This window comes from Malurus melanocephalus, unplaced genomic scaffold (assembly GCF_030028575.1).
Source record: "Malurus melanocephalus ecotype Western Australia unplaced genomic scaffold, MMel_1.1 scaffold_310, whole genome shotgun sequence".
Lineage (NCBI taxonomy): Eukaryota > Metazoa > Chordata > Aves > Passeriformes > Maluridae > Malurus > Malurus melanocephalus.
The window spans coordinates 37769-55754 of NW_026623542.1; the positions used below are offsets into that span (position 1 = coordinate 37769).

Here is a 17986-nt window from a genome sequence, read left to right on the forward strand (position 1 = left end):
TATCCTATCCTATCCTATCCTATCCTATCCTATCCTATCCTATCCTATCCTATCCTATCCTATCCTATCCTATCCTATCCTATCCTATCCTATCCATCCCATATCCTATCCTATCCATCCCATATCCTATCCTGTCCTATCCTATCCTCCGTGAGAGATTTTGGGTGGCACTTTTTGACTCAGTAACACAGCAAAGGGAGACTGGAGCTGAATATGACTTTGTGTCCTGGGGAATTCAGAGATTCCTGCTCYGAATGTCCAGTGTATTTCTGCAGTGCTTCCTGTGGTGTTTGGTGACTTTAGGTACCTCACCTTGCTGCCTCTTTATCCCCAAAATTGTGCTCTAAGTTTGGACAAAATACTCCTTTCTTGCATCATCATAATCAGTTCTCCTGTAAAATCCCGTGTTTGAATCCCCTTTTTTTGTTGTACTGTGATTACCCTTTGTTAATTTAGTTGTGAAAGCCTGCCCAGTACATGGTAAATAAATTCTGTATGATCCATCTTTYGTCTTAGCAGCAGGATTTTCACACTGGGCAGTGTTTTGCTGATTGAAGAAGGTGTAGCTGCAGCCAGAGGAGCWCAGGTTGTGATCTTGTCAGATCTCATAAGATGAGCATGGCCTATTGTGATCACTATTGTGGTGGAATCTCTCCAGGGAAAAATATAAATGCCCTAGGAAATGATGATGCACTAGTTTCCATKTCTGCTTTCAAATAAAAATTGATTYTGTGAGTTGGGARTAYAGATATGATGCTGAATTTGCACATCTTGAGGGGTAAAGCAATTTGATCACTTCCCTCCATGTAAAAAGCCCCGTAGTATTTCTGTGAGGCTAAAGGAGTTCACTGAAGACTCATACACAGGAATGACATAAAGAACTAGAATTTTTATTTTCCTTTCTTCCTCTTTAAAAAAAAATAAAAAATTAAAAGGTGCTGAGAACCAGTTTGTCCTAGCTAAATGCATTGGGGGAAGTTAGATTTTCAGCACTCTGAGAGAATAAACCATTTAGTAATTTAGATGCCTAAATACCTAAAAGAAATTATACCAACATCCATTTTTAAGAATGTCAGTCAGCACTCACTGTCATTCCAGGGGGTGTTTTTGTCAGGTTCCTGTATTTTCCTGCAATGGGATGTATTTTTACCCAGGAAGGTGGTTGAGTTGCCCTCCTGGAGGTATTTATAAGACAGGCAGATGGTTCAGTGGTGGGCTTGGCTGTGCTGACTGTACCCAGTGATCTTTGGGGTCTTTTCCAGCCTAAATGATTGGAATTTTTATCATTTGGAATTTTCTGTTTACTTTCAGCAACAAGCAAGATTCCATCTGTGTCAAAAGCTTAAAATGTCCTGGAGTCTGTCCTTTAAGCAGCATTTGCTTATTTAAAAAGTTGTACATGAAGCATAAAGGGAAACCTAATGGCTCATTTATGTCTAACTTTGTAAGCAGAAAATTGGGAAAAGTATGCTAAGTATTTCATATCACCTGTTCCACCCACTCCAGCACTCCTGAAGCCTTTTCTTTTCATCTCTAATGGGTGAAGAGAATTAATACATGTCCTGTCCTCATTATGCCTGAACTCTGCTACAGAGCCCTGACTGTGATTTTACGTGTTCTTGTATCAGCAGATTGGCACATCTGTCACACCTGAAAGTTCATTTAGAGACAATTCCACCTGACTCTGTTGCAGTAACACTGAGAGAAATTTGTGTTAGTTTGAAATGGGGTGAGCATTGCTTTTTGAGATTCTTGTTCACGTGGTAGTTAAAGCATCGTGGAGTGCTGGAAACCAAAACTCCACAGAACTTTTATCACTGATGTAATTACGTTTGTGAAGCTGTGATGAAACCCTGGCTAAAAACTGCATCCAAAAGTCTCCTACAYACTTTGTGTTTTAATGATTTTGAGATTTCTGCAAAGTAAACCTTTCAGGTGTTGTTGATCTGAAGATATCTGAATGATGAGATTCTGATATCAACTTATAGAAGTATGCAGCTCTCAAAATTTTGTGGATAAAAAGCAGCCTGTCCCGTTATATTGCTACATAAATAAAGTGGAACATAACGCTTGAAGGTTTTTCCCGACCCAGTGCAGGTGCTTGGACTATATTCAGCTTTTTGCAACAAAGAAGCAAAATAAAACTGTATCTTCAGATTTTATGGTGCCGAGTATCTCTCCTGAAAACCGTAAATTAGGCTGTGGCAATTGCTAGGCAAAGTCTCCTTTATTTCAGATGCTGTCATCATGTGTGATTTCTTTATTTTCCTAAGYGAATGTCCTGTGATTTAGAGAAGCTTAGAACTTCATAGAAAYGGTTTGTTCTTGTCTCTGTCAATATTAATGTTGTGCTGCAGTCTTGTTGGAACTGCTTTCCTTCAGCGTGGTACATCCTGTGTAATTCAAGGGATTTATTTCCTTTCTGTATGAAATTACCTACTTTGTAACTRTGTCAAGRAAAGCAGTAACTACATAGAGAAAATTTGGGATAACTASTGGTTTATAAATTTACAAATCAATATATGCAATTGAGGTGCCTCATAAAAGTCTCATGTCTTGATGCTTAACTGCTTTGTGAAAAACCAAGGGATTGTATTAGAAGTTTAGCATCCCATAGCAGTAATCAGGATGATCATCCTGTTTAGCATCTTCCAATTAAAAAGTATTATTCTGCCTTATAAATCAGGCAGGAATTGTGTGAAGTGCTGTGTGTGAGGGAGAGCTCAGAACAGAATCCCAGCACSAGGAGCTGTGCTCTGACTGACCACTGCACCTCAAGGTCAGGCTGTGTCCTTTATGGCATTTCTTCTGCATTCCTTAAGCAAATAAAGAGTGAATAAACAACTGACATGCAGAGTAGGTTACTGCATGCCTGGAGAAATAAAAGTGCATAAACTGGGTATTCTGGTATAGAAATCCAGGAAGGAGAAGCAATTTTAAGATGTTCTTGTTCTTGCAGATGAGGATATATCTATTTGCTTTTCAACTCATTTCCCATGTGKTCAGTATTACWTTTTTGTTGGTTTTGTGACTCATTTCCTGTTCCTCTAAGGCTTTGGCTTAATGATTGATATCCCTTAGTCTTAAAAATGAGTTTATACTGGAGCAATAGGTTGTGTGCTTTCTTCACCCTGTGCAGGAATTTGAGAGATGAATTGTGAGCTGTAGGACCAGAAATGATGCTCCTCTGCAYCCTATTACATTAAATTTTGGGAATACTCAGGGTCTGTAAGGTAGTCAGTGTGCAGTCTTTACTAAAATTTATTTCTGAAACATTGTCTGGTGTTTGTGGGGTTCAGCCTGGCTCCTGCAGGCTCAGAGTGGTGAGGATGTGGCAGCTCTTTGCTAAGAAAGCTCCACTTGCAGAGGAGCTCATTCCTTTGATAGCAGGACTTTGCCAACATCAAGACAACACAAGGGATGTTTTGACAATCAAGTGTGGTTCCTTCCTCATGGAATTTGTTGATTTTTTTCTCTAAAGTTTCTTCAAACTCTCGTGATGAACGCCGTTCCAGATCCTGTTGGAATTGGATTTGATGCCTGTCTCCACAACTTGCTCAAAGTTTGCTGGCAAGTCTGAGAATTAAAGATACACAAGGCTGATGACATGAATAGTCTGCCTTTCAAAAATTCAGTCCACAAAAGTGCAGCAGAGTATCCAGTTGGGTGTGTCACATAGATTGCAATTTTATTATCAGCCTCTGAGAAGGGTCTGTTTTGAAATTTCTGGGTATGTCAATATTATTAATTATAYAGGTCGTGAAAATTCAGTGAAAACTTTACCCTTTATACTGTGGCTCTTCACRTAAATAATTACTTTACTACTCTACTACTAAACCAGCTACTAGCTGGTTTTGATAGTTTGTATAGTATTTACTAATTTGACATGGCTTACTCAATTTAAATACACTTTAAAAGACTAGGGAAATAATATTTAAGTGTAAAGAAAGAAACAGCTGTGTACCCTTCCAGTGATTCCTGAATTTTCAGGCATTTGATACAGTTCATTCCGTGCTGTTTTTCTTTAATCTTGGTGAGCTTCTGATCAGGGTGAAATGTGTCTAAATCTAAAGCACACTTTTTCAAAGTTTAACTTCTTCAGATTTTCCACTTCTTACTTTAATTTCTTGAGTTTGTATTTTTTTTTCATGATTGTGTTCAGAAAACAATAACACCAAATGTCTGTTCCCACTTCCTTACGAACGTTATATAGGCATTTAAGGTATATGTGCAGATAGTTTATAGAGTGCTAGCGAGAGATCCATTTCTTTTCTCCTTTTGCAGAAAAGAAATGCAATGTTACTCTCAGCAAAGCTATCTATTACTCATCTTGATTTAGTCAAAAATAAAGTTTTCTATTACAACAATTTAGAATTTATTCACTGCTCAGTGAACTCATCTCATGGAAATTTTAATGGGTACTATTGGCAGTTGTTTTTATAAAGTAGTGAGGCAGAACAGGGGATCAGAGTATAAAGTGCATTTCTCTTGGGAGGAAAAAAAAAAGATAGATACATATCCAAATAGTSTAAATTAGCCATTACCATTCAGAGAAGAACTGCTGCAAATGTCAGCTCGCTGCTCAGCTGTGGTCAGAGATGAGCAGAATAGTGAGATCCTTTGGGGAAGGCATTGAGAGCAGCATGATAAACATTATTGTGCTGTTGTATAAACTCCTGATGTTCTGGTGTTTCTGGAATCCTGGTATGCTCCTTGCCTGTCCATCTCACAAACAGAGCAAGAGGGGATGTGGCAGAGCAGAGCTCCCTCAGGTTGGGGAAACTTGTTTTGATTCCAAGAGGGGACTGTAGGCACATTTGGAATTTTATATTCAAATTAAATCCCACTATTTCTTCCCCATTACCCAAGAGTAGCATGTGTCTGCTCTTTCACAGTGCAGTCTAAATAATTTCATGTTTAACACCAGAGGCTGTTTGTTAGTGTCATAAATTACAAAGGCATTTTAGTTTCTTATTAAAAGAGCAGCAAATGGGATTCTTCTGCCAGCATTTGTGTGTCTAAATGCTCATAAGAAAAAAGGTGCAGCAGGGAACAGCTCCTTCCTRTTTCCTTGTGGAAATGGGTGGGATGAGCTTGGCTGAAGTTTGGAATGGGCATAGATAAAATTAACTTCATTTTTTTGATTCTCATGAGTAGAAAACTCCAAATTGATTTTGGGTTTTTTTTTACCCAGAGTTTTCTGGATTCACAATTAGCTGTTACCATTTGCCAGTTTACCATCTGCAATGTAATTTCTTGTTTGATGCATTCATCTTGTTTCTAATTGCCCAGGTTTGCTGCAGGAGATTCTTCCTGTGTGTTTGGAATAAAGCTTCCTTTTATTCAGTCTGTTTAAAAGCTATCCCTTTTGTTCCATCTCAGCATCTTMTGAGTTGAAATCCTTATTCCACTAAGTCCACAATTCTGTCTGAATTCAGTTTTTTYAATCTATTGTTTTTAAAACCTCAGTTATTACCTGGAAGCATAATAACATGTGACAAAGGGTCGCTGCTTCTGAAAAGTATTTGGAGAGATRGCTTTCTCCTTCCTGAGTTTTCAAAGACCCTTCCTTAATGGTTGCCAGATAATYAATTTTACATTAGGCCAAATACTCTGTACAAATGGTATCTGTATTAATAAAAAATGGTGGCATCTGATGACCTTGCTGCTGTGTGAGCTCTGTGTCTCCTGGTGGGTGGAAATGTTTGCTGCATTCGTGGTTCTGCACCCCACAAAAGCTGAGTGTTACCTCAGCAATTTAGAGAACAACTCAGAATTCTTTTCAGTGTTATAAAACTATGAATAGGTGGATAGTCAGAATCTTCACACAGTGTATTGCAAAAATGAATGTTTTGTTATCAAAGTGTGAAGGCTTTGAGGAAGTAATGAAAGAGAAATCTTACAATAAGAAAATTGTTTCCATCTTGTAAGTGAGTTTAAATTAGGGCCTTTTCTTGTAATAAGTGAAAGTAGCCTTACTGAAAGACCCTTCAATGGAATTTCTCCTGTAATTCCATCTCAGTGTCTGTCTTTTTTTCRAAGAGCATCTTTATTTAAAGAAAATGAAGATTAAAAAGTTCGGCATTCTTGCTTAAAAATAAATCCTGTGCTAAGTGTACCTTTTAGAAATTATAGGTTTGAAATCCTTTATGTGCTTTTGGACAAGGGAAAGCTATCCTGATTTTATGACTCTTGACCAAAAGGTTCTTAGCTCAACTCTGTACTTTTTGCTTTCAACATAGAGTTCTATTTTTCAATTAAATTTTTTAGACAAAGCGTGAACACGAAAAATTATACAGTTATTCCAAACATGGACAGAAAAGAAGAAAAAAAAAGAGAGCTAAAGTTGTGTAGATCCTGCCTTTATAGCCCATACAAATCTGGTAAGAGTAACAGTGTTGTCTCTTTCCACATGGGAAAGTGGAGGCATCCTACAAATTCTCGGTGTACTTCTGGAAAATGCATTCAGAAAAATATAATAACAGCATATAAGCCAAGGCCATATTCCTCTTAGGTAATGAATAGAAAATGGTTTCATTGAAAAGGTGTCTTGAGCAAAAATGTGGGTATTTATAATACCCAAAACGTCAGGAGTGTAGAACTGTTTTATTTTTTGACTGATGCTTCTGATGTTCATCGTCTGAGCTGCCCAGAGCCTCTCACAAACACTACATTTCATGTGCATGTGAAGGGAGAAAACTTGCATTTACCTGTAATTGTTTGTATATGTTTAGACATGTGTGCATTTGCCTTTATGAATAACAAATAACTCCTGTTTTCTACCTTGCATGTGTTCTGAATTATTTTSATGTGGTTGTTTCTGCTTACAAACACTTTTGCAGCATCATGTGGGTGGCTTTATGTGGAATGTGTTWCCTCAGGCAGGCAAAGTCTTTGTCTGGCACCTTTCCTTCTGCCCCCAGTGCTTTTCCTCCTGCTTTCTTCCAGTTCAGTTTAGCCCAGAACAGAAGGTATTTTTAAAATGCCACAAAACAAGGGTATTTTTGTGATTCCTCTGTGAGAATAGGCCAGAAAAACGGGGTAAGAAGGATTTGACAGCAATATGTGTATGTGAAGGTYGTTGACTTTCTTTGTCCTTGTTTGAATATTCCATTTTACGCTCCACGCTGGAGTGACCACCCATCAGCAGCTGAGGTGATAACTCACTGGAGGTGTGCAGTGATGCCGGGGTGATTTTTGCCTTTTTCCTTTKATATGTTTGTAACCTTCCCAGTACTTTTCCCAGCTGGGAGCCCAAACCCATCCCAGAGCTCCAAGCCCCACAAGGTCCCATCCCATCCTGGTCCTTCCTGGGATCCAAGGCTGAGCACAAGAACTGTCAGACCCATTTCCATAACCAAGGACAGCAGGGGCCGAGGGTGGGGGGCTCCAGAGAAGGGGCTTGGCCTGGTGGGAATTGCATCACCACTTGTCCTCCTAATTGGTGCTTTTAATCAATTATGCTAATTTCCTGAAACCTATCAAACTGCATTCACCCCTGTGGGGCTGGGCTTTGGTGGATATTCTTCCATGGCTGCCCCTGGAGCWCCAAYAAAAACCYGATTTTACATCACCTCCTGTACYGAAATCATCCCAAATTTCATTTCYAGRCTGAAAAAAGCAACAGCAGGAACTGCTACAGCCTGGTCTGGGTTAACTTCCTTAGCCTTAAACAGATCCYTGTGTTTTGGAGGCAGCTCAAAATYCAGTTAAAATTCAAACAAGTGATTTCCCAGCTGAAGTGCCCAGTGATGGAATGTTCTGTTGTGTAAAACTGCCCCCATATGAACATCAGATCTGCAGTACTGTCAGTGTGGACTCCCAAACTGATGTGTAAAATCTTAGAGCAGGTGATGGAGATGTGTTTTTGTAAAAGAATTATTCATTTATTCCAGTTGCTGTTGTAGGCAGACGGCTGAAGAAAGTATGAACCTCACAGGCATTTCTTTACAAGATGACCTGGCCTGGGTGTGAACCCAGAAAATTCCCAGAAGGTTCTCTTCAGCAGTTTGGAAAAGTTCATGAAAGATTTTGGAAATTTTAGGCAGTTATTATCCAGAAAACACAAAGTTTAAATGTGAATTTTGCTGGCCTTATCAGCCTGATGGCTGGGAAGCTCTCTAGAGCTTTAGAGATGATGTGTCCTTCCATCCCTCATCTCTGCTTACAGGAAGAACAAATAAAGTCAAAAGGAAATCAGCAGTGGACATTTGATTCTTCCTTTTTTTTTCTTTCAATAGCAAGTTGATATCCTTTATCTTTCTGTAAAATCTTTAGTATTTGAAGATTTCAGAATTAGAAGCACTAGGGAAAAAAAACAGACTCTTGCAATACTCTTATTTTACAGTGAGGAAAAAAAAGGCTCAATAAACTAACAGACCTTCYGGCTTTACCACAAAGCATGAAATAGCTGCAACAACAATCCTGGGTAACAGAAATGCTGATGTTGAAGGCAGTTAATGGAGATTTCATAACCAAATTAACCTTCCTGTAAGCAAGGAATGGTGCTGCTGCTTTAACTGTTCATCAGCAGTGGTACCTGATCCTGAAATRGTCATTAATATCCAGGTGAATGAGGGTCGAGGAATCCTGTCCTTCTCAGTAAACCTGCCAGTTCTTTCCATCTTTGATGAGCTCATTTTGTGTATATTATATAATAATAGAAGTCAGAGAGATGGATGACTTCAGTCCAACTCCATGTTGCATTTCATTGCTGAGCAGTTTATTTGTTTATCTGTACATATATGTGTGTCTAAAAAATTTAAAAGTTACTTTTGTTTTTGTTTGATTCCCTTTCATGTGCTTCTCGTTCCCAGCTACGAGGGAAATGTTCAAAATAAGGCATGACTTGAGGCTTTTTGTCTTGGCTCTGCCCTCTTTGGTGCTTGGGATGATSCTGTTGGTGGCTCCTTTCCCTTGCTGTGTGGTGCCCTTCTCTGCCAGTTCTGGTTGCTCTCTGGTCAGTATTTACCACAACATTAAAGCAAAAGCAGGCTCAGATATGCTCAGATGGGGATTTTTGGAAAGCAGTGTAGAACAGAGCCACATCCTTTTCAAATTCCTGACAATGTCCTTGGCGTTCAAACAGTGTGAGCCCATTTTCCGTGCTCACTTCCCGTTGTGAGCACACCAGGATGAGCTCCTGTGAGGGCACAGAATACCCAGGAAAACTTAAATGCCGACAGATTCTTAAGGATTTTTCATCTGGATGAAAAGAGTTTTGTACYTTGGCAGGAAATCAATGCTTTCTCATTCTTATTAGGCCTGTAGCAACATCAGCTACAGACATCCCTGCACCAGGGAAAACTTATTTACAGTTCCCATTGTTGCAGCCATCCTGTTGCTAAGAAACCTTGGAATTCCTTGTTCAGGTGAGGTTCCCTTGGTCCTCCTTTGCTGGCAGCACCGGGATGGCTCATGAAGGGCAGCTTCCCATGGTCAGATTTGTTGCTGACTCCAAATTCTATCAGCTTTGACAAAACTGCCCCCTGTTCAAAGCAGTGCTGTTGGATTGCAGCTCTGTCAGTGCCAAATCTTTTGGTATTTCCAGGATCTGTACATCTGCAGGGATGGTAAACAGTGATTTACACTGTCAGAGTCCCAGAGCAGCACAGTAGACCGTCCTCTCACGTGTATTTTGGCAAAACACGGCTGGTACCACTGGGAAATCTTTGTTTACACTTGAAGTGCTGAGAAGGTAATGGATTAATTTTGGCAATTGTTTGAGTGGGAATCTTCTTGTGTACTCACAGGAGCCTRTCACAAAGGCATTCTCATCCCAGTGTGAATGCTAACTTGGGAAAGCTAATGACAATTAAAAGGAGCAAGAGGAAAGGGAGATTGTAGAGAGGGTGTCTCTTTTGAAAGAAAGCATAATTTAGCTTCAGCTGCTGCAGAACGCTTCCTTGGAGGATARCTTGGTACTTTTTGTGTCTGTCCCAGCAGCCTGAGCACCCTGAGACTAAAGCAGCAAAGAATCTGCCTGTGGTACAGTTTCTTAAGAGATGGAGGAGGGAGCAGGCAGCCCTTGAAGAACCCTGGCATTCTGAACATGTRAGGCCTCTGAAAATTGAAAAGAGGCTGAAGTGAATTCCTGAGCAGAGCTGGGGACCAGCATAAACCAACAAGTSTAAATGCAAGCTGAGTTTATCAGCTGGAGCCAGGCACATATGAAAGTGTGTGTGAGTTTCTTGCTAAAAGCAAAGAGTGAGAGGCTGATACATTGCTTTGATGCTGTTTAAGAGAAAACAGTTGCAATCCATATCATTTTGCTGTCAAGTGTATTTGAAAAATGAAAACCGTGTTGGATGTATGTTCTGCAAACAGTTATCAACAGTGTTCCAGAAGTGTTTGGTTTAGTGGGTGCCTTAGAATTCACCATTCCAATCTTGCATGTGTCTTGAAGTTCCCTTGCAATTGGCTCCTGTGCTGGAGCACAATGAGAGCATTGCAGAGGTTAATTGTTAATTAATTGTTCATTGTAATCCCTGTCAGAGCCCGGGATGCTGCTGTTCTCAGTGGGGTGATTGTTCCAAAGGGCTCCATTTGCTCTGCCAAAGCARATATTTCGCTCATGTTTTAGCAGTGCTGCCTCCCTGTGATCTGTGAAAATCTAAACTTAGTCCCAAGTCCTTTGAGCACCCTGATGCACTGGTAAAAAGCTTAAACAAATCCTAATTCCAAGAAACCATTGCTTTTACCTCTCAGCATATGGATATCAGCCTGATGAKTGCAGTTGCAGAAATGAAGGCTACAAGGAAGGGTTCCAGGTTCTTGCTTTTTATTATGTCTGTTATCTGTTCTGTGCTTTACAGAAAATTCATTGCATCCTACTGATTCCATTGAAGAAAATTGTCAAGGCTTCGGTGCAAAAGTGTGAAATATTCAGGCTTTCCTTTTGTAATCCTGCAGTRTGAGGGAAGCTCCTTGTAATTGCAGGCAGGAGCGGAAAACTTCGGGGTCAGGCAGCTCGTCACCTCTGAGTGATGCTTCACGAGAACAAAAAGGGAGCGGGAGAGTGAAGTGCAYGAGCTGGGGCAAATTTGGCTCGGGGCAGCAGTGAGAGTTGCTGGATGAAAGCAAAACACAGCCTTGTTTGTCTGGCAGCCTCTTGGAGCCTCCATGGTGCTTTAAAAATGAGAGATGTTAGTGTGTGGTGTTGGAGGAGTGAGCTGAGCTGTGCAGTTCTGAGTGCGGGGCGGGCTCTCAGGGCCTCCCTGTGTTACTCACCCTGCATTTAGGATTATTTCTGTTGCTGATGGACAGTGAAGTAAAGGTTGAACTCGGCAGCAGATTTTTTTTCCCCCTGGTAATCTTCTCCATAGCTTTTTGTCACTGCTGTACTTTGCCTCATTACTAATTCTTTCTTTTCTGTTTTTAAACCTAAATAATCCGCTGCTGCCGKGCCCATGATGAGTTTCAGAGCGGAATCAAGCCCGTGACTGACTCCCCACCAAGGCCTCAGCACTCAGCCATCACAGCACCCTGGTTACTCCTCCTGATCTTCAAATACCACATCAGCTCACTGAGAAAATCACTACATCTTGTAAATAAATTTTTTTCTTTTTTTCCTCCATTAGAGCACGATGAGTGTGGCAGTGGGGAGCATAACTGTGATGAGAATGCAATCTGCACCAACACCATCCAGGGMCACAGCTGCACCTGCAAACCTGGCTACGTGGGCAACGGGACCCTGTGCCGAGGTAAGGATGTGATTGTGGAYACACCATAAACTTGTCAGCCTTTGCTAACATTTGCTGACAGTCACTGCATTCTGGTAACTGATGATGGCTGCATTCTGCACTGGTTTGCTTTAAGACAGCTTCTGGCAAACCAGCATGATGGGAATTGATTCGTGTGCAGCTTCTTAGCAAGAAGGAAATAATTTTGGGATGCTAGGAGRAAAAAGCTTTTCACTTGCTGCACTGAGTACTGTCATTTGAGCTGGTATAGTTCAGTTTTTTAAATGGTGTTCATGTTTTATAAACTGAATGGTATGTGTTGTCACCTTTGGTTTCTGAGTTTTAATGAGATGCATTTTAAATTAAGGTAATGGTCTTTTATGCTAGCATCATGTGGTTGTTATTTGACTGCTTGTATCAGAATCATGACTTTTTTCACATATAAATCTTTAAATATGTATTTTGAAGATTTCTCAATTGTGTAAACAAGAAATAGTAATAGTCAGCCATGCTTCCTGTCAAGTATTCATTTATGGTGTGTCATTTATTTGGGGTTGGTTTTATGTTTTTCTTTCAGCAGAGGAAGAGAAGCAAATATCTCATAAAAGGACAAAGAAGGGTTGGTTTAGTGAAGGCTCTGTCTTGAAGTACTGTTTACTTGTAACTCATCCGTTTACGAATTATATTTGTCTCATAAAAAGCTGGTTTTTATGTTGCCTGGGTTTTCATACATTTGAAAGAGAGTTATGGTAATAGAAAACAAAAGTTTAGGGTTTTTTTTTTTGAAATGACAGCTATTAAAACTGAGGAATGTACTGAATAAAATGTTCTGTACMGTTTGGGGCACAACAGGCTGGATATTAATTTTTCAGACTGTTGTAAATTGGCCAAACAGTTCCTGAAGGGGCAATGAACTTGGATGTCATTCCTGTTTTGAGCTGAAGTTCTTCACCAAGAGGGGCTGTCAGCTGCTGAATTAGCAACCATCAGATTGGTTTTGATATTAATTTATTTTARCGGGTGGTACTTTACACCCATACCTGCATTTAAAACTCAAATGTTTTGTAGGGGTTAAAGAAGGAATAGAAAAATGGACTGAAAGTGTGGGGCAAATTAAACCTTGGCCTGTCTGTATSAAAGATCAGCAGGAGAGATCTCWCTGCAGTGTGATTTCAGTCTTGTATTACAGCAAATGTGAGTTGCAGACAGCTTGGGTTTCAGGGAAATCTGAGTACTGAACAGCCTGACTGTAATATTTGCTTTTTATTATTGTTACAATAATATTAATTATATTAATTATATTTCTTTGAAACAGGGATGTTTAGATTAGTTAATAAAATCCGTGTTTTCACACTGGTTTTCTTCATTTGCATACCTTTAATGTTCCAGAATCTCCAAGTGGAAATCCTGCTGCGTATTTATTAACTTAGTAGTGTTATAGTAGTGAAATTGCATTGGGGGAATACAATAATGTTTTTATTCTCCAAGTTCTGTTGAAACCTGTGCTACCATGATATATATTTTCTTATATAAAATATTGCATGTTGTTTTAGTGCACTTTGAATTGCACATGTGAGTATAGTTAGAGTTGCCTTTTTGAAACAGATGTGCATGGAAATTCAGGGMAATGTGCTCCTGTATTCTGACTGGAAAGCATAATTTGGGAAGACAACTGGAGATCATAGAAAGGGGTTGCAGTCTAATAATTGTTGAAGTCATTAAGGGTAAGAATAATCCAGCACTGAGTGGAGTAGTCATTACTGCCAACCAGATACTCTAAACTGCAACTGCATTTTAGTCAATTATAAAACTCACAGTGTAAAGTACTGGTTGGAGTAAAGTATTGGTTGGAGTTTCTCAGCCCATGGTTACCTGAGGTTTTCCCAAATTCGGATGCTAATTGAAGAAATGTTCCCATTTTGCCCATTGTGTCAGAAACACCACTTTTGCCCCTTTTTTWAACCAAGTTTAACAGTGCTGTGTTATCAGTTACCTGTCACAGCCTTCCCTTGCACAGATTCTGGCACAAGGAAGGAGGTGTGAACGTGTCAGGACAGCTGTTAACTGCTGTTGGCTTGCAGGATTTTAGGGCTTTATCTTCAGGCAATATAGATTGGAAAAACACAGATAAAAGTCAAGGTGATATGTTTGCTACAATACCATCTGAAGATAAGATAAATGTTTCCATTCTCCTTGAGACATCTGCAAGTGCTTTGTAAATGTTTGCATGTTATGGATGTGTGCACACAAAACAGTGGTTCCAGCTGCTGCTGAAATAATACATCTCCATGGTTCAAGGAGAAACCTTATTAATATTGTTCAGCAAAACCATAAGCAGAAAAGTGATGATTTTGTGATGAGAGAAAAGGACTGGCTTTGTGCGTGGTTCTACAATCCATTTCAGCAATCTATTTTAGCAGTGTTATAAAAAGTAAAATCAGAGTAATGACCCTCTTTGGCTCTAGTGAATAACACATTGATAGTCTTTGTAAAAAAAAAACAGGATACTGTTATTATTTTTGTTTTAGAAAAGAAAATGTGTAGTTGAATTAAATTGTATTGTGGACTCCTGGCAAATAGAACTCAATTACTCTGGCAGGAATTTGTGGTGTTTGCAATTTTTTGTGAAAAGCACGAAGTCGTAAAAAGGAATGGAAATATTATGGACATGAATATAATGATTGCTGAGGATTTAGGGGAAAAAAAAAACCTAAACAAAACCCAAATATTGAAGAGAAAATCGAGTTTTTTGGTTTGTTTTCTTTTTTTTTTTAAACCCTGTATAATCAGGCTGTTACACATCACACAGTAGCAAAAAATCCTGTGCATAAGGAATTACATTTCTGCAAATGTAGTAGACTGGACTGTGCAATTAAGGAGCAGATTGTGTCAAAGATGGRGAAACTGGAGGAGGGTGGTGGAAAAGGGCACAGACCAAGACTGAAAGCACTTCTGCATTAAAGGAGATGCTGCTGTAGTTTAAATGACATGAAAATGGAAAGAGAAGGGGAGATGAATGCGATAAAATCTTTACAAATACATAGTTATGAATATAGAGTGGGTGAGACAATAAAATAGACACAAATAAGATTTCCTGTGGATACCCTCAATTTCACTGTAAGAAGCAAGCTTTAGCATCCCAKGCAGACACTGAGTTTTGGGTAATGGATGTGAACAGAGTGAAGCTGAAATGATGAGGCAGAACAACGCTGTGCCATCACCATCAGCAAACTGGACAGAGCAATGGACCCAGAATCAGACAGATTATATCCTAAGATTTCTTCAGAAAACGCTAAGTAAACCAGGGAGATCCATTCTGGAAGAAATTATATCATCAAAAGCAGAGGACAGGGGTAWAACTAGTTGAATAGAGAAAGATTCTGAATCTACAGATTTGTTAAATTGCTCTTTTCTATGAAGGAAACTTTGAGAGAAATAACAAGTAAGAGTGATTTGGGACATAGAAAATGTGAGAGGTGGGGAGTGGAAGGCATGTCATGCCCTTTCACTCGAATCCTCTAAATGAATTACAGAATCCATAGGTGAGGGTAGAATAGGGACAATTGGAGCAATTTCACTGAACTTCAGGATAGGATGTAATAGTGCAGCATTAAGGCTGCACTTAGAGTAGAAGGCAGAGGTGATAAAAACTGCTTTGGCAGCCGAGTGCTCTCATTTAAAAAAGCTGTGGTGGGCAAATGGGGGCTGCTTGGTACAGCAAGTGTGCCTGCCAGGATGGACCTTGTGGGAAATCAGTGTTTTGTGGCAGTGGTTAGATGAAAGAAGTTGTAGTTTCCTTGGACAGTTTCAGTTTCTTAGGACAGGTCCATTTTCCTTGGGCAGTTCCAGTTTCCTTGGGCAGTTCCAGTTTCCTCGGGTAGTTCCAATTTCCTCGGGTAGTTCCAGTTTCCTTGGACAGTTGCAGTTTCCTTGGGCAGTTTTGGTTTCCTTGGGCAGTTCCAGTTTCCTCAGGCAGTTCCAGTTTCCTCAGGCAGTTCCAGTTTCCTTGGGCAGTTCCAGTTTCCTCAGGCAGTTCCAGTTTCCTCAGGCAGTTCCAGTTTCCATGAGCAGTTTCAGTTTCCTCAGACAGTTTCCATTTCCTTGGGCAGTTCCAGTTTCCCCAGGCAGTTCCAGTTTCCTTGGACAGTTTTAATTTCCTTGGGCAGTTCCAGTTTCCCCAGGACAGTTTTAGTTTCCTTGGGCAGTTCCAGTTTCCTCAGACAGTTCCAGTTTCCTCGGGCAGTTCCAGTTTCCTTTCCTCCTTTCCAGTTCCAGTTCCATTCCAGCCTGAAGGCAAAGGAAAGAACCAAGGTACGGTGAAGCATAAAAAATTAAAATAATTGATGGCATTTGGGATTAAATGCCTTAAAACAAACAAGCTGTCCCCATCAGGTTTTGTCAGGAGCAGTGTGCAAGTCACCATCGAGGTTTGTTGCGATTTGTTGTGTTCTTTTGTACGAGGATATTTAGATGGAGTTCACAAGCTTTGTCCTAACTCCTGGTGTTTTGTTCCAAATTCTTGTTTTAAAGCATAAATTCTGTTTGTAGACATCCGTATGTATTGTCAGAAAAATAGAAGTGGCCTTGAACATGTTCAGATGCTAAGCAGGAGCAATTCTTCAGAAACAGGGGCAGGGGGTGTTTGCTAATCTTTTTGTCATGTAGCTCTGTCGTGGAGAACAAGCAGAAGTCTACCCCTTAATCAGGTGCAAGTACTGTGACTGTACTTTTATATTTTACATGTCTAATCTGTCTAACAGGTGTGTTTAGTGTGCTRTTAACATCTCATTTTGTGGTCTCTACTGAGGTGTAGATTTATTGGAATGATTAAACGAGGTGGATTTAGTTACAATCATACACCGTAAAGCAAATGTCTGCAGTGTGACTGATGCCTGGGCAGAAAACCATCACGTATTGTGAAATAAAAATCAACCCACTGTTTATTCTAATTAATATCCAGGCTGCAGAATGCTTTATTTCTGTCAGAGTATAGGCTGTGGTTATTTTTTCCTTGCTATATTTTTCTGCAACATTGCACAGGAGACTCTTAGGGGATTACAACCCAGTGTTTGTTCTTCAAGACTAGAACCATTGTTTTTAAGTGACTCAGTTCTGGTGTAATCTGGAAGTTTGGATTTTTAATTGCACCATGGGTCCAAGTATTTTTGCTTTGGGGTGTGTGTTTAGGAGTGGGCTTGTTACTGATGGACTTACTGGTCACGTCAGGAATAAATTATTTGGATCCTTATATAAAAAGCAGACGGATTTTGAACAGAGACTCGTATTTTTCATATGGTAGTGGGGATAATCATGTGGAGTCCTTATTCATAGTACACCTGGAATGTTTCCTGGGTGCAGGAGTACATCTCGGGCTTGACATCTGCTTCTGTTTGATGGCACTCAGTGAGCTGGCCTCTTTTACATATTTTAATCACAAATTGTAACTGGATGGGCATGTTGCTTTATCCAGTGGCACTCTGAGAGCTCTCTTTCACTGCTGTTTTCTTTGCTTCAAAGCAGGTATTTTTCTGTGTCCTAGTCTGAAATATATTTAATAATCTGAAAGATGTGTCTCTGAAAGAATTTGTKTATCTTCCAGTGTGTAGGCAGTGTAGTGATTGTGTAGTAAACAGACGATTAAAGATAAGGAATTTTTTATGTGTTACTAAACTTCTGCGAAAAACACTCAGGAGTATTTTTAGTAAGAGCCAAAGAAGAAGAAAAAAATGGCTCTGTTTGGTTATTTCTGTAGCGAGTAATCTGCTTTTTTGTGTCCCTTTTGCACTGGCATCAGCAGAGCTAAGGTAGATTAACTCTAAATGTCAGCAGTGGGAGACAGTCAGACGTGCTGATTCCTTGATATGAAARCATATCAGATCACTGCAAGGTAACTCACTGCCACTCAGGTTTATGCTTCCTGCATGCACRTGGGGCTGGTGGAAGGGCAGCTGGAAGCCTTTTTGAAGCAGTTATGAATGATATGTAGGCCAGGATGGAAAAAAACAAATGTGACTTTCCCGTAGCTTAGGAATTGTTTGTTCCTACTGTAAGGCTTTGAATGGTTGATATGCTTTATCATGGCTTTAATTGCTCTTTTGGTGCAATATTCACCAGTCTCATGGAAGAGTAAGTCAGYTTTGACTCACGCTCAGATTTTTATCTTCACTTTTCGCAGTCTTGAGCTTTGTATCTTTTTTTATACCTAATATGTAGTGAATAAATCACTGTAAAACAGGCAAACACATTCACATGCATTTTGGTATCACATGGCAAAGTGAGAACACTGTGGCAAGTGTGAGACCCTG

General features: G+C 39.8%; 1 protein-coding gene across 1 annotated transcript in view; it reads left to right on the forward strand.

The window, feature by feature from the left end:
* LOC130580056 (protein kinase C-binding protein NELL1) overlaps positions 1-17986 on the forward strand; it is a gene marked incomplete at its 5' end in the record, with an annotated part of 133232 nt that overhangs the window by 17476 nt on the left and 97770 nt on the right. Inside the window, one exon of the mRNA XM_057377318.1 lies at positions 11580-11702. Coding sequence (XP_057233301.1) covers positions 11580-11702 — 123 coding nt within the window. The remainder of the gene's footprint in view (positions 1-11579; positions 11703-17986) is intronic.